Source organism: Mercurialis annua, linkage group LG7 (assembly GCF_937616625.2).
Source record: "Mercurialis annua linkage group LG7, ddMerAnnu1.2, whole genome shotgun sequence".
Classification (NCBI taxonomy): Eukaryota; Viridiplantae; Streptophyta; class Magnoliopsida; order Malpighiales; family Euphorbiaceae; genus Mercurialis; species Mercurialis annua.
This window is the reverse complement of record NC_065576.1, coordinates 673,156-689,770: the sequence shown is the minus strand read 5'-3', so window position 1 is coordinate 689,770 and position 16,615 is coordinate 673,156. Positions and strand designations below refer to the sequence as shown.

General features: G+C 32.1%; 3 protein-coding genes across 4 annotated transcripts; 2 read left to right on the top strand and 1 right to left on the bottom strand.

Annotated features, from left to right (window-relative positions):
• Positions 1 to 2,075: 2,075 nt before the first annotated feature.
• On the bottom strand, positions 2,076 to 3,243 carry LOC126656595 (uncharacterized). Its single transcript, XM_050351192.2, has one exon. It carries the CDS (start codon positions 3,200 to 3,202, stop codon positions 2,114 to 2,116), a length of 1,089 nt encoding a protein of 362 aa, XP_050207149.1. The 5' UTR covers positions 3,203 to 3,243; the 3' UTR covers positions 2,076 to 2,113.
• Positions 3,244 to 10,254: 7,011 nt separating this feature from the next.
• On the top strand, positions 10,255 to 14,174 carry LOC126655920 (probable protein phosphatase 2C 52). 2 transcript variants are annotated; one of them, XM_050350292.2, is made up of 6 exons: positions 10,255 to 10,415; positions 11,665 to 12,177; positions 12,256 to 12,603; positions 12,689 to 12,806; positions 12,915 to 13,138; positions 13,486 to 14,174. In XM_050350292.2, exons 2-6 carry the CDS (start codon positions 11,917 to 11,919, stop codon positions 13,954 to 13,956), a joined length of 1,422 nt encoding a protein of 473 aa, XP_050206249.1. In that variant the 5' UTR covers positions 10,255 to 10,415; positions 11,665 to 11,916; the 3' UTR covers positions 13,957 to 14,174. The 2 variants fall into 2 exon arrangements, with proteins under 2 accessions (XP_050206249.1, XP_050206250.1); XM_050350293.2 differs by lacking the exon at positions 10,255 to 10,415 and adding an exon at positions 10,928 to 11,157.
• Positions 14,175 to 15,728: 1,554 nt separating this feature from the next.
• Positions 15,729 to 16,293, top strand: LOC126655991 (putative cell wall protein). Its single transcript, XM_050350423.2, has one exon. It carries the CDS (start codon positions 15,796 to 15,798, stop codon positions 16,132 to 16,134), a length of 339 nt encoding a protein of 112 aa, XP_050206380.1. The 5' UTR covers positions 15,729 to 15,795; the 3' UTR covers positions 16,135 to 16,293.
• Positions 16,294 to 16,615: the final 322 nt, after the last annotated feature.

Here is a 16,615-nt window from a genome sequence, read left to right as displayed (position 1 = left end):
ACCTGATCAGCTGTTGATGAAGTATATGTAATCACGCATGACATTCCAGCTTTAGTTGCAGCCTAAACACATGAAGTTTTCTTTAAAGCTTTTTGGATTTCAGTCATGTATTATTGGCCTGATTTGAAAGATAAAGTTTCAAATATAGCCCAATTGCATACTTTGATAATGTGAACTATTTAACCACAAAAATAGGTGAAGGTTTCTCTAAATGCAAAATGGCCAAACAGAACTTCAGATTTCTGCATATTGAAGCAGGAAGGACTGTTACTTGCATGGTAACTTAATTTGTTTTTTACTCTTCTCTGAACCCCTACATGATTACCTTTAGAAATTAGAAATCAACAAAACTATGGCCCTGCATTTGAAAGCAAACAAAAATTGAAATTATTACTACCTGTAGTCCAATAACGCTATCCTCCACCACCAAACAATCTTTCTCGGATATGCCAAGCATCTGCATGAAATAAAATTTCATGGATGAGGTCCTACATCACGCTTCTAGAAAAATTAAGAAAGTTGCGATTTACTGTCATAAATTAAAGTTTTTGTCCTTTTTTTCTCTTCATTTTATATATTTTATCAATTTTTTTTTACCTGGTTTTACATGCATATATAATGATTTCACATGTTCATGCTTACACAACAAAAATTAATCTCATTTTTCAGCACATATTGTACAGGCAGAAGGAACAGTTCAGTGATGGAGTCGGGTATAGTTGGATCGATGGTATGAAAGATCACACAAACAAACAAGTATGAATACCTGGCTTCAGAAGTTCTCTTTTAAACAATTTATCTGAATCATGATGTGTTCTCTTTTTTCATTTTATTTTCTTGTTGAGCAGGTTTGAATGGTGTTATACATATATAGTGGTAGCAATTGCTAGCTACTGGTTTCATTGGATAGGTCACAGATGCAACGTTGATGAATCCAAGCTTTGTTTACCCTGAAAATACTCCTATGACAAAACAGGCATACTACTACCCGTCTTTGAGAAATTCTTTCCCAAGGTGTAGTTTTGTTCTTCTGTAATCTATGCGTTGTTTTTTTTTTTTTTTTCTTTTTCCTTTGGATCTACTGGAAACGAGTTGAACATCATTCACTTTACAGGATTCGGGCCTGCAATGTATTTATGTTTCTGTATGCTTTTTCTGTTTTTGTTAAACTCATACGATGTTCATCAACTCATTCTGAGCAGAATGCTGCAAGGGCTACTGTTCCTGGAGGGCCAAGTGTTGCGTGCAGCACTGCAAAAGCAGTTGAATGGTATGCAGCATGGTCCAAAAATCTGGCGTTCATGAGTCTGCATATGAGAAAACTGTGGATTCCAAGACTGCCAGTCTGGTGAATAACATTCCCCTCATACCCTAAAAAAAGGGACTCTTCATAAGGGCTGATGGTAGACACAGGTATTGTAATTTGTTCTTACTTTGTTTTGGAGCAAAACTAACTGATTTTTGCCATTCTTTATAGTTTGACGTTTAATTATTTTCGTCCTGACAGATCACATGGCAAAGCTTATGTAGAAGTTCTTCAAATTTACACCTGCAGATGTGAAACTGGTCGCCCACGTTTGCTTCCAGACATAGTGTAATGCGGGCTTCTTATTGTCGGAACCCAGTCTATTTTTGTAAACTCCGCTTGTGCGTGCGAAGACAGAAATTAAGAATATTTAATGGACAATACTGTCAGGTTTTCTCCAAATGTTTGTAGATGGTGAGAATTGTGATAGTGAAGTTCTAGCTAAAGTTCTAGTCTTAACATGCTAGTCATAAATGGGTTCTAATTTTTATTTTTCTAATTTAAGCTGGAATATATTAAGCTTCAGCAATCAACAAATTACATATGCATTCAGGAGGTGAACCTTCCCAAACCGAGGAATCAGGAAAAGAAATCGATGCTCTCGCCAACGCATGAGCAAAATCTAAAAACAAAAACAACTGAAAGATTCAATAACTCTTTCAAAAGAGCTACAATCTCTAAGATAATAACTGAGAATCCTAATCAGCTCAGAAAATAAATAAAGCAGATGAACTGAAAATTCTAGATCAAATTAAAATGTATCATGACACAAAACTAAACTAAGAATCAAAAACCAGCAAGATTTTGTTACATTCCCTTGAAGTTTAATAAGCTGTAAGTCTTCCAATGCTTGTAACTTCTTCGATATGTAAGTAAAATACGTGCCACAATCTTCTCCTCTGTAAATTCTCTCTTGTGGCTTGTACAATTATAAACTATCGCTTCGTTTCCTTTGGCAAAGTAAATACAATCATTAATACAGAATAATGGTTCTAATTCACTCCACATTTTATCACCTTCAACAAAATCCAATCTAATAATAATAGGCTCACAAAATTTGTTCTTCTTACTATCTTCTAATAACACAAATTTTAGATCATAAAAATATATATACTTGAGTTGCGTCCTTGCTACCATAGCGAATCCCGGAAGCACAACGTTCCCATCTAAATCGGAACCCTTGGCGAAAAACGAAAAATTGGAAGCCCTTCTCATGTTTTTAAATATAACTAGAGGCAGAGTATTAATGAACACAGTTTCATCCTCTAATATTATTGTGATCACTTGAGCTAAATTGGCTCTAATTCTCAACAGGTGAAATTTATGCCAGTCAGGAAATTGCAGATTAAACAGAATCTTGTCTGTTCCGAGATGAAGATCATTTAAGCAAGGGATTTCAAGGATTCTCCATGAGAGATCACCAGCACCACCGAGTGTTAGAATTTCACAACCGCCCCTTGTGTAATTTTCGTCCGAATACGCGGAAATCAGTTTACAGAGTTGACTTGTATAGTCATAGCAAATGGAGATCTGATGATTGGCAGTGAAATTGGGAGTTGGAAGGTCAAGTAGTTGTTTGGTTGCGGGGTTTTGGATACGATACCTCACATTAATACCGTTGCTTCTCTCAACGAATACGCCGAAACAGTGAGCTATGAGTTCAAATTCCTGACTGCCACCACCGTCAGCTCTCCAGCTAACGTTAAAAAAGATTGAACGATGCATGTGTTTATTTATGAAATATTGTTCTTGGATTAAGGAATTCCATTGCTTGCACACCATTTTGCATCTCATCACAGATTTTATATCTAATCGACTCAGAATCTCTATTATGATTACGCTTGGCAGGGAAGAGATGTCCGCTCTGATTACGTATAACAATTTCTTCATGTTCATGCTGTTAATTTTCTTCTTCAGAGCCTTCTTTTTGGATTTAGATTTACTCCTTCACTAGGGTTTGTAACCGGTACTCTACGTTAAATTAGCTATTTGTGTTGGACTTTGATTTGTAAAACAAACTAAATGTTACTTTTAAAAAATTAAAAAAAATTATTTAAATAATAAAAATAAGGAAATATAACAGATTAATTTTTACGTTGTTTTAGAAATATAATTACAATTTTTAACCTAACTACAGGAAGTAGTAAACCACGATAATGATGGTATATCTGAAGCAACCGATGAAGTGATCGGAAAGATATTGGATTTGCGGTTCAGAGTTGACTATGGTCATCGGAAGAAATTCATGGAAATTAGGGCTGTATAGGAAATATTCAAACAAATCAAAATTGTTGATATATGCTTAAAGACCAATTCAAAATTCAATACTAAAACGTTGATGGCCTATTGGTCTACTTTCACTTTTTCATTCAAATTGCAATTATTATTCTTTACTATAGTGTATTTAAAATATGCTTTAAATTATTTAACTGAATATAATACATTTAGTAAGTTTTATGATTAACATAATTCATTGATTTATACATTTAGTAAGTTTTATGATTAACATATGTGTTAGTGAATTTGATTAATTTAATTATCAACTTAATTAAGTTAAATTCTATAATTTATTTATTAATTTATAAAAAACAAAAACACATATATATTTACATAATTATTTTTATAAATAAAAATGAATTTATTTATTAATAAATATAAAAAGTAGTAAGAGCATATATATTTATTTTTCAACCAAACCAAATCAGATTTTATGGTTTGGAAAATTGCTATTTTGATTTTTTGGTTTGAATAACAGAAAAAACAATTACTATTAATTTGGTTCATGGTTTCAAAAATTATAAATCAATATAAATCAAATCAAACTAATTTATAAACATATTTATTTATCTATCTATCTATAATAACTAGTATTGCTTTACGTACTATGCACTTTGCTCGTAATGTGATAAGACAACTGCGAGCGGAGCAGAGTTTGGGGGCCGTCCGTCCAAAATTTATGGCTGACTTTTTCAATATGGAAATGGTTTGAAAAAATGTCTTTTAACCGACTAGGCAACCTTACTCGCTTATGGGTAAGATTACCGTGCATCGGAACAAAAATTAGGGTTCGTGGACCTCTCCGAAAATCTTGTGCTTGACTTATCTATTACCGGCTTTATTTACTGGACACATTCGTTTTATTCTCATCTCAACAGTATATGCAGTTCACGAAATATGAAATCTGTAAATAAACAAATATGAAAGCGTGTAAACATGTTTGACCCGTATATGACTTGATTTCGACTGGCATTTGAAGCAAGTAGCAGGTATCCCTAAACATACATTTAACTTTAGGGGTTTCTAGCAAATAGCATAAATCTGGCTCGTTTGGATATTTTTAATTTTTTTTTAATTTTTTTTTTGTATTTTAACTTTTTTTACTGTTAATATTTTTCGTCAGTTTAAAATCAACACAAAATCAACAATATGTAATAAATTATTTTTTTTATTTTTTTACACTAATTTTTATTTTTATTTCAATATTGTTTCAAATTAATTTCAGTTTTTTTTAAATTTTATTTCACATATAATGTGGTCTTTTTCGTTAATGTTAAAATTAACTAAATATCAATGTAAAATCAACATAATATTAACATTATAACATTACAATAATTTAACATCATTATTGTCTTCTTTATCAATGCTAAAATCAACAAAATATCAACCAAAAAATAACACAATATCAACGGTGTAACATTGTAATAATTCAACATCATTATTTGTCTTCTTCCCTAATGCTAACATATCATTATCTAATCTCAGTTAAATTTTATATTTTTAATTTAGTTCACGGATAATATTATCTTATTTGTCAATGTTAAAATCAAGAAAATATCAACTGATATCAACACAATATCAATATAAACTTAACATAAAATCAAAAACACTATATTATTATGATAATTCAGCAATCAACCATCTTCAACAAATCATACTGCAGAAAAAAAAACGCAGAAATACAACAAAACACAAAAAAAATGTAGAAATAACAGAGTTTTATTCCATAAAATCACAAAATTATCCTAAATAACATGAAATGAGTATTAAATTATTTAAAAATAATCTTTATACATGTTTAATGGTGAAAAAATAGTTAAAAATAAATAAATTACAGATTTGAAAACGAAAAAAGAAGAGGAACGATGAACTTCAGATCTGAAATCAAAATAAAAAAACGATAAACATAATGGTGACGATGATAATAACAACGAATGGAGATAATGGCTTCGATGGCGAGACGAAGGTAGAATGGCGAAGGCGGAACGGCGAAAAGGCACGAAGAATATATTTGATTTTAGAAAATAAAGAGAGAGAAAGATGAAGCGAGAGAAAATCAAATGAACTATGAGGATTTTGAATGTTACGAGGGGTATTTATATATATTACCGTATAATTGTATTTTTTTTCGTATACAGTAATTTAAGAAGTTGAAAACTATATATTGTATAATTGTAAATGAAGATGGATAAGGGCATCTTGATATGGATATAGGCTTTGGGCTAAGTTTATATAAAATGGCAATGGCCTATTCTTTTGTTTTATCAAAAAATAATCCAAAACAAATGAAGACCTACACAAAACCCAACCCAATCATAATCCATTTATGGCCTCACCCAAAACAAAGTGAGAAAATTAACATCTCTTATTAATTTGTTTTTCTTATACGTTTGGTCAATTGAGAAAAATGAATAATTATTTTTTAATTTAATAGAATTTTTTTTAATCTTTTTCTATAGATATTACTAATTTAAATAAAAAGCTATATGTACATATTGGATCCTAATATTTGGGTTGGTTTTAAATTTGAACCGTAATGAACTTTTTTTTGATGGAGGTGTTTAATGTTATAAAAAAAAATTATATTGGACCTTCTGAACCTAAAATGCCACATATTTGTTAGTAACTGGCCAATATGAACCATCGAACCTAATACGTCGTCGCTGAGTTGGCCAGTTACTAACGAACATGTGACATTTTAAGTTTAGAGGGTCTGATGTCAATTTTTTTTATAACTTCATATATCTCCATCGAAAAAAATTCATTAAAATCCAAATTTAAAATCGGACTAATTATGAGAGTCCAATCCGTACATTTAACCAAATAAGAGAGAGCGTGCGCGAAAAGGGTCTGCATTTTAAAATGTGAGTTAAAAAGTTAAAGGCATTGGTGAAGCAAATGGCAAAAGTTTTGTGGAAAAGATATGAATTTTTTTAGATTAATATTAAAAAAATCACGAATTTTATATGTTTACTCATTATAATCATGCAGTTTAAATTTTATCATTTTCATGCACAAATTACTATTTTTTTTAAATTCATGCACGGTGCTGAGGTGACATTCATTCATTGGTGTAAAATGACCTACACCTCAGCGAACTATACCAATGAAGCCGTGACACCTCAGCACCGTACGTGAATTTGAGAAAAAATGATAGTTTGTGCATTGAAATGAGAAAATTTAAACCGTATGATTAAAATGAAAAAAAGTGTAAAGTTCGTGAATTTTTATGATATTAACAATTTTTTTTATGAATCCAACCCAAAAACAGGATTAAGAATAAGAAATGGCAAAGGTAAAATCGATTTCTATTTTTAAAATAAAGATAGTGCATTGATCTTTTAAACAGAAATACTACAATTGAAAGGCAAAAAGCAATATGAAAGTAGAAAACTTGGTGGGTGTCCGTGACAGTTTGCCCACTGCCTTCCCTTTAAATTTCCTGCTGAATTTGGAAGCCTAATGAAACTTTTATTTTTTTATTTATTGGAATTTTAAGTGGAACTTATTTCGTTCATTGAATTCTTAAATTTTCATTTTTTAATTTATTAAATTCTCAAGTGGATTTTCACGTAAACACTCAATAAAATGAAGTAAAATTTTAAGGATTTAAGAAAGTCAAATAGAAAACGGAAGACCGGATAAATCAAAATCGTATAATTTAGTGACTCTAAAATAAATTTAGCCTTTTATATACTATCAATGTCTCAAATCATGTAGTATGTGTAATATTAAATGTATATGAGACATCATACAACGTCTTAGCCATACTTTCACAACCACCAACTTTATCACTATATAACATAGCTGTTCATACTATGCTTTCATACGTAGGAGTTTAAAATTAAGGGGCCCATTATATATATATTTTAAGCTCTGATTGCTAAATATTTCCAACTCTTCAATTTTAGTTCTTGCTTACACAACTTACATTTCTAAATAAATTAATATCCCTTATTATCAACAAACATATTAATTACAAATTCTAGTTTTTACATCTATAACAATAATAAATTAATGGTGGAAAATCATAATTTAAATTTTAAAGTCAAATCTCCACTTATTTTGAGGAACAATCGAAAGAGTCAGTTCAATAGAAAATCAAAAATTAATTCAAAAGCAGTTACAGTAGGATCAAAATAGGAATTAATTCAGGAAGTTGAACATTGCAAGATTTCTTTATAAAAAAATAAATTAATATAGAGATTTTTGTATTAACTCGAAATAAAAACAGTTACAGTTTTATCAAACATCGTGCATGAAGTTTAATGACCTAATTAGCTTTATTATTCATTTGCTTGCCCATCCCCATCAACATTAGGAAATATTATAAAACAAGTGGATTTACAATTAGAGAAGAAAGCCTATGATTACAATGCTGTTAAAGCATATTTAACTTTTTTTTAGTGCATTGCATGGGCATGAATGATTGTGTCCTATAGCTTTGTTGGTGCTTCAATTGAGACATGATGCCCTATCCAGCCTATTCTTATATTTCAATTAAGGTCCATTTAAGCCCATCAACTTTATTTTTTCTATTACTTTTTTGAAAATTTCATTCATGGAATTTAAACTTTGCTTTCTCTCTTTGGTATCTAAATTATTATTCTTATAAATTATATCTAAACTCTAATTTTATAATACTAATAAATTATTGTATATTAATATATTTCTAAATCTATCAAAATAAATTGATATGTATGCCAGTCACATAAATATTTATCTAACAATAAAAACGTTAATCAGATCAACACACATCATATGGAGTTTAATATAACACCACATATAATTTTATACGAGTCACATTACAATCATAACATTTAATATCTTTAAAATAGTAAAAATCCCGTAGTATGATTAATTTTTTTGATGTTAGATCGATATTTATGTAACTGTCGCGTCAATATATTTTGATAAAAATATAAATTTATTAATAACAATACTTTATTGTTATAAAACTATATAGTTCAATTTAGAAACTCTGAGAGTTTATTTAAACCTAAAAAAAATTAAATGCTGATTTATATTTTTGGAGAAAATATGAGAATTTTTTTATACTTTTTACCTTATTTATAATAAACTTAAAAAGAAGGAAAAGAGAACAGCAAAGCTAACACGGAGGATAAGTGATTGTGAGCTTTGCTGCAACTTGCAAACTCTTTTTTCGTTTTGATGTTGGCTGCATTTAATTTTCTTTATTTAAATTTTTAAAGTTTTAAAAATTGTATTTGTTCTTTATATTTCCACGTCAACTTGCAGAAAATGGTTTGTTTATTATTGTTAGAAAAATCTTGTAAAATGGAAGAGTTCATTCTACATTTTCTTCCTTTGCGTGTACACCACATTCTTGATTCTTGCTTTAACATGTCCCAAATTGTACAATACTTATTTTTGATAATGTCAAATTGGTTAATATTTTGTATAAGTAATAAACAAAATATAAATAAGATATGCAGAGTGTATTAAAAAAGAAAAGATTGTGGATTCTGTGTTTTTATTGAAAGAACTGGACGGGCATGTGATGATGAGAATAATAATGTAATGAAGTGATATAATAAGTGAAGAATAATAGTGCCAACAAGGAATAACAGATAATCTAACGAGAAATGATTATTGCAAACAGTCTAGCCTCCTTATATTGTAATGAAAACAATTATAATAATGGTGTTTGAACTTTTATAAATTTCCTGTTTTGGTATTTGAAGTTTCATTTTTTTTCAAATCAATGTCTCAACTTTCTTAAAATGTATCCAACAAATATTTTTTACCGTTTTTTCGGCCACTGATTCACTAAAAAAACAAAAATAACTCTTGTTTTTTACTCAACATATTAATAAAATAATAATAATCGTGTGTAATGATACATACATGGGAAGAGTCGGGACACTTTGGCCCTCCAAAATTATCTTTTCATTTAAAAAATGGTCTTCAAAATATTTTATAAAAAATATAGTTATTAGGCTAAATTTTTTGCATAATTGGTTTCCTCGAACTTTTTATTTTCTAAAAAATTCTCATTAATTTTTTAAAATACAGCTATTAAATTTTAATTATATATAATTTGGCCCCTCTTAAATCAATCACGGTTCTACTCGTGAAAACACACATATACAACATTAAAATGGTAAATTATATTAGTAAATTGAAAAATAATTTTTTATCTTGTTTGTAGCCCTATGATCAATTAAAAACACACTTATATAATACTCCCTCCGTTCCAAAATAATAGTCAACTTTTTTCTCTTTTTTTGTCCTAAATAATTGTCACATTTCTTATAAATCACAACTTAAAGTGTTAATTTTTCTATTTTATCCTTATTTAATATTTATCATTTATTACCATTAGCCTAAAAAATAAATTAGACATAATATTTAATAAAGATATGATAGGAAAAAATGAAAATTAAGTTGTGAAAAGTTAGACATTAATTGTGTTTTTTAAACTGTGTCAAAAGGAGAAAATAGACTATTGTTTTGGGACGGAGGGAGTACATATTTAAAATTTTAAAATAATAATAATAAAAAAAGTTCATACACCAAAATGACAATTTGAAAAAGTTCGGACACCGTTTAAGCAATTAATCCCAATTTAATCCATCAACCATAAAATCAGTTACGCGCCTAATGTCAGCGCGTTCATCTTATTTGTCTGTCATCATTTGCCCGGGATTTAACTGCCGGCCACGGGCTCTCTCTCTACTCTTTCTCTCTCTAGAGTGCTTTTGTAATTAATGCAAACACACCACAGCTTACATTTACACCTTCTCTACTTATTTTCCTCTTTTAATTTGTCTTCTGATACTTAAAACTCTCAATTCTCTGCTAAACAAAGGTATCCTTCAGCTCATTTCAGCAACTGTTTTTGTTTTTGTCTTGATGATCTTCTTTTTTGTGTGTGTGTGTGTTTGTCTTAATTTGTTTTGTTTAAAGTAAAATGCTTTTGAGTGAAGTAATCGAACTCTTAAGTCTTACACTAGTTTAGTGTGAATGAGGTTTTTTCTTTCTCTTGTTTGTTTGTTTGCTGAGAAAATGAAAAAGGAAGTTGTCCTGGTTAATGTTATGTTGTCTTTATGAAGTATTGTGTCTTAAACTGCTAAAGATGGAGACTTTTATTTCTCTTGAAACTGTTATGACGAAACTCTTACTTGGGGAGACTAATTTTTCCTCTTAATTTGTTTTCTTGAGTTTTCTGCCATGGAAATTTGATACTAAATTTCTAATCTTTTAACTTTTTCTATTCTATTTTTTTATGTAAAATCTGCTCCTTTTTCTATTAATGATAATTACTTGACATATTGTGTTCTCTTTTTTGGCCATTTTTTGATTCTATTTTGACAAATTCATACCTTTTTTCGTCCTTTTCTGCTTTTCTGTTTCTGCTTTATTTCTTCTTGGTAGTGGGAATTCAAAGTTTTTATCTCTCTTATTACAAATTTGCAAATTTCTTTTCTTTTATGAGTTCTGCTAAAGTTTGAAATATTTGAGCAAACGGATTTTAGATTCCTCTATTTTCCTTGGTTATTTTCTTGGCAACCAATCATAGATTTAAGGCTTTTCATCATGGTGATATAGAGGTGAGAATTTGAGAATCATCCATTTAAATTCCTTTTGTTATTTTTTTATAGTTAGGGAAGAACATGATCTATTGCTGTAGATCTCTCTTATGCCCTTAAGTATATGGATGATGGATTGTTTGAGCTGTAGAAAGTCAATTGACAAAATGTTATTCTTGAAGCTTTGATTGTTAGAAAACAGGACAGCTTTCTTGTTTTCTGTTGGTGTGTCATTAGTTTATATGCTCCTGATTTTCCTGTCTTTGTTGGTTTGAATTTTTAATTGTGTTTTGTGGATTAAATTAGTTTATAATGTCTATAAACTGATGTGTCAACGTGAATCCTTATGAATGACAAAGGATTAGGCCAACCGTTTGAAGTATATTCTACTCCAAGGTCACATGGAGGATTTTTATATTGGTTTTTGTTTGATTTGTTGGGAGTTTTCTATGCTTGCAGCCATTTTTCTGTGTTTGAATATTTGATAAAAAAAATACAATCAACTAATGTCTTATTATATATGTGCAGCTGGTTTGTTATCAATCAAGATAACCCTCAGCAGATTGCAATTGACCAGGATTAAAAGATACCATTTCTATTTTGAGGTGTAAAATGACATGTGCTTTCATGGGTGGGAATCTTTGGTGTTCATATGACCTTTTCCTTAACCAACTGTTTTAGCCAAATTCAGAGTTTCGGGTTTAGATCTGTTCTTCCCGGAAAAAAAAGCTCGTCTATTACTTCAACTGGTGATGCCATCCTCATCCTAAGATTGTGCAGATGGGGGCTTGTGTCTCGACTAGCAGTCGAAGTACTTGTAGTAGCAGGAGCAATGGAGAGACAGTTCCCGCTCCTTGCTTGGGGATTGGAATTTGTGGCCAAAAGAAAACTAAAACAACCTTCTTTGATCATGCAGTTACACTGCAACATTTACCCTCCATACCTAACAGGATGTTTACTAATGGAAAGAGTCGAACTTCTTGTATATTTACGCAGCAGGGTCGCAAGGGCATAAACCAGGATGCAATGGTCGTGTGGGAAGTGAGTTTCATTTTCTTTTCACATTTGTATTTGATGCATTTTATGTTAGTTGCTTATTCGAACTTTGTATCTGTGAAGGATTTCTTATCGGAAGACATGATTTTCTGTGGTGTCTTCGATGGTCATGGTCCACATGGCCATCTTGTTGCCCGCAAGGTAAGGGATGCGCTGCCAATAAAATTACTATCGTTCCTGCACTCGATTCAGTCGGGGCAGAATGAATCAAATCAAACCTGTTTTAAGGGGAATTCAAAGAAATCGGATGCTGGAGAGTGCGAGAAGGATGGCTCAGCTGAAGATAAATTGAATTCTACATGGAGAGAAGCATTCTTAAAGTCGTACAAGGCCATGGACAAGGAGCTGAGATCTCATCCTAATTTGGACTGCTTCTGTAGTGGTAGCACTGCTGTTACTGTAGTAAAACAGGTATTCGAGGAACCATTGTAGACGCTTTAGTACTCCATCGTTTTAGCTTTGTGCTTATTGTTTGCACTCATTTTTGGTTTTCAAGGGGTCCAATCTTTTCATGGGATATATTGGAGATTCTCGTGCCATCATGGGATCTAAGGACAGCAATGATTCCATTGTTGCAATCCAGTTAACTGTCGATCTGAAACCCGATTTGCCAAGTAGGTAGTCATATGCTATGATACTGATACTTAACTCATACTTAACTCCTTCGATAATATTTTAGACTGACTTAGCCTAGCATTTGTTTTTAATCCAAACTATTGCAGGGGAAGCAGAAAGGATTAAACGATGTAAAGGTAGAGTTTTTGCTTTGCAAGATGAACCTGAGGTCCCAAGAGTTTGGTTGCCATTTGATGATGCCCCTGGCTTGGCGATGGCAAGGGCGTTTGGAGACTTCTGTTTGAAGGAATATGGGGTGATTTCAGTACCTGAATTCTCGCACCGCCTACTTACCGAGAGAGATCAATTTATTGTTCTTGCCTCAGATGGGGTACGAATTTTCATGGCTCACTTTTCCTTATTATACCTTTTCCGTACGTAAGTAAACATTTTAAATTTCTTTAGTAGGATCCTACCTAATAAATCTTTTCAATTTTTCGATTAAGGCTTGTTGTCTACTGATTAAATTTTTGTGTGCTATGATCTCTAATCTGTATACCAAATAAATATAATTATATTTTTATGATACTATCATGAAAAATAGTCAAAGAAACAAATTAACAAGTTTAACTGAATTCATTTCACAGCCACAGGGTTACACCGCCCTGTCTAAAGTTGATTATATCATTTTCCGCTTATCATCCTTTTGTATCAGCTGCTGATGTAATGTTGCCACAGGTTTGGGATGTATTGAGCAATGAAGAAGTGGTTGAGATTGTATCATCGGCTCCAACGCGGGCATCAGCTGCAAGAATCGTGGTGGACTCAGCTGCTCGTGAATGGAAGCTAAAGTATCCAACATCGAAGATGGATGACTGTGCAGTGGTGTGTTTATTTTTGGATGGGAAAATGGACTCAGAATCCGATTATGACGAACAAGGCTTTTCTTCTGCAACCATCCAGAGCAATCATTCTGGCAATGCAGTTGAATCAGATGACGGCCAGAAGTCGGAGCCATGTTTGCAAAGGAATTATACTGTCAGATCATCAGAAGAAAACGATAGTTACGGAAAACTAGTTGCTGAAGTTAATGGAAACGGTGACACAGTAACCAGTGAAGATCAGAGTTGGTTGGGTTTGGAAGGCGTCACGCGAGTGAATTCGCTCGTCCAACTTCCTAGATTTTCTGAGGAAAGACCAAACCCATAATTTTGCTGTATTTATAAAACTGAAATGGGGCTGACCTAAGTTGTAGTGTTTTGGCTTTTGATGATCTCTAAATTTAAGGAATTTCTTGGGCTAGGGGCATTATTTTGGAAGTTTAAGCTGGTAAACTGTGGCTAGAGCCTTTTGTTACTGTACCTCACAGAAATGTAGCAAAACAGCTTTCATTAAGGAATTGAACTGAATCAATATAGTTTCTGTAATATTATCTGATTTGCTGTCATAATCCTGAGTTTGCTTGTGTTAAAAGTAAAGAAGCAAGCAGATCAATTTACAGACTAGATTTGGTGTGTGCAAAGAATGGCAATGATCCTTATACTTTTTGTATAGGTCTAAAGAATCAGAAATTTCAAATCTTTTCAACATTTCGTCTAATTTTAAAAAATTTACAATTTTAGTTCAATATAGAACCTTCTCAACATTTTTATCGATTCGCTCCAGTTGATTTAACAATGTGCGTCTAATTCTATGCTGTATCCATACTCTCGATAACTCATGCTGATATGGAATCCATGAACTAAAAAATTTAGCTAAAATTGTAAACATTTTAAAATTTTAGTTAGAATTGTTAAAAAGTTGAAAAGGCTTTAGTTTGATCTATTAGTCTTTGCCACATTGGCATAATTTTTTTGACAGTGTGGAGACTACCTGAGCTAAGCATACGCTATTAAATCAACCGGGGCGAATTGATTGAAATCGCTGAGAACATTTAAAATTTGGCTAAAACTAAGCTTAAAAGCTTTAGTTAAAATTATAAAAATTCAAAAAGGTTAGATTTTTCTGCTCCATTCAGATAGTACATTCCCTTCTTTTGCCTTGTAACATTTTATTTTCATCACATTAAAGCAAATACAAATTGCAAATTACACTTGTAAAGTGAGTCTTGTGTTAATTTCAGAGAAGAAAAAGCATTTATGGGTCGCAAATGTTGGTATACATGGATTGAGGTGTGTATACCAAACAAATTTTGCATTGATTCATTGGCCGAAATAGTTGTTGTGAGAAACTTAAAGGAAAAGCAGCATGTCGTAATCAAGTTTAAGATCAATATCCTACAACCTAAAGCACCCACATATCAAACCAGTGTTTTACGAATCGAACTGGCTGGTTCGACTGCAAATCAGAGGTCAATCCGGTTCAGTTCTTTCCTAAAAACTGACTTTCCAGCTCAACTTATTTGAACCGGAAATATGCAAAAACCGGATAATATTGAATTGGTTAAACCATAAATACCATGTAGTTCTTTATTTACTAGTTAAAATATAGTTCCATATATTAGTTAGAATTTTATACTATATATTAAAAATATGTAGACTTATTCTAAAATTGTATAAATATATTTGGTTTCTATTCAACTGGCTGAACTGGTGGCTAACTGTGAAGCGGTGACCACACCAGTCGGCCACCGTTTCAGTTTTTAACACCGGATCAAACTACCACATCAAGCTATCAACTAAAAAGATCCCCCATCGAATGAGACATAATCTTTACTGAAAATGAAGCATAAACATCTTTGCTCTAGACTTCGATCGACAATTACTATGTCGTTCTAATGGAAAACAAACTATTAAATTTGCTGCAAACATTCATTTACCACACTTAAAAAAGATTAGCCTATTAAATACTACCTCTCTATCTCCCTCTCCATGCTCTCTGCATTAATGCAGTGTATGTATCAAACCAAACAAACATCCATGCCACTAAATCACCGCCTAGTGCTTACCAAACTCAGTAGGCATTCTGCAGTATATAAGTGCAACTCCCTTACTAGTTCATCATCACAAACCCTACCTATCTCTGCTTTTGTTCACTCACATACCTCCAATGGCTTATACAACCAAGTTTTCAGTTCTCGCTCTCCTTGTCTTGCTTGCGATATTCGGGCAAGCACTGGCAGGACGCCAGATTCCTGACAAATCCAAGGATGTTGATGTGAAACAGCCCGAGTTCTTGTTCAAATCTGACCGCAGCTTCCTTATTCCAGGCATTGGACGGGTTCTAGTGCCTGCACACCCGTTCCTTGGAAAGACACTCCCGCACCTCGACATTCCTACCTACGGGCCATATACTGGCACCAGTGGGGGGAACCTTCCAGGTGGAGATGATACATTTGTCCCAAATCCTAGCAGTGGAGGTTCTGTTGCACCACCTGCTTATCCTTGAGAATGCCAACTTCTTAATAAATAGCAGCTAGCTAGTATCATTGCTAGGTGCATGCTTATCTTTTTAGTGTGATATGTGTCAGTGATTGTAGCTTGTTGTTGCATGGAATTCTATTTATATTCTGCTAAGTTTCTGCTATAATAAATTGCATTTGATTGACTTGTCTGTGTCTTGTATTAGAATGTAACTATGCTATACTCAGACAAACATGGTTCCATACCAGGGAACTAAGGGGTGAAAGCTTAACAGAAAGTACCCTAAAAACCCTGAGTGCTCAACAGATAGCGTCGAGTATGTACTTAACGATAAAGTAAGAATTCAAGCCCCTAAATTACTATACTCTTCCGCTCCATCATTCATCAAACTATCACAAGGGTACAAGCAGGTTAAAGTTTTCAACCCTAGCTGGATAGGCAAATGTAAAAGTATAAAACCAGACCAACTTATAAGAATAAACTTTTTAACATACACAGTGAAATCA

Bases quoted from the DNA above. Each gene is read 5' to 3' on its own strand.
- LOC126656595 (XM_050351192.2), bottom strand. From the start codon at position 3,202: ATGAACATGAAGAAATTGTTATACGTAATCAGAGCGGACATCTCTTCC.
- LOC126655920 (XM_050350292.2), top strand. From the start codon at position 11,917: ATGGGGGCTTGTGTCTCGACTAGCAGTCGAAGTACTTGTAGTAGCAGG. The intron at 12,604-12,688 runs GTATTCGAGGAA...TTGGTTTTCAAG, and splicing joins CTGTTACTGTAGTAAAACAG to GGGTCCAATCTTTTCATGGG. The intron at 13,139-13,485 runs GTACGAATTTTC...ATGTTGCCACAG, and splicing joins TTGTTCTTGCCTCAGATGGG to GTTTGGGATGTATTGAGCAA.
- LOC126655991 (XM_050350423.2), top strand. From the start codon at position 15,796: ATGGCTTATACAACCAAGTTTTCAGTTCTCGCTCTCCTTGTCTTGCTT.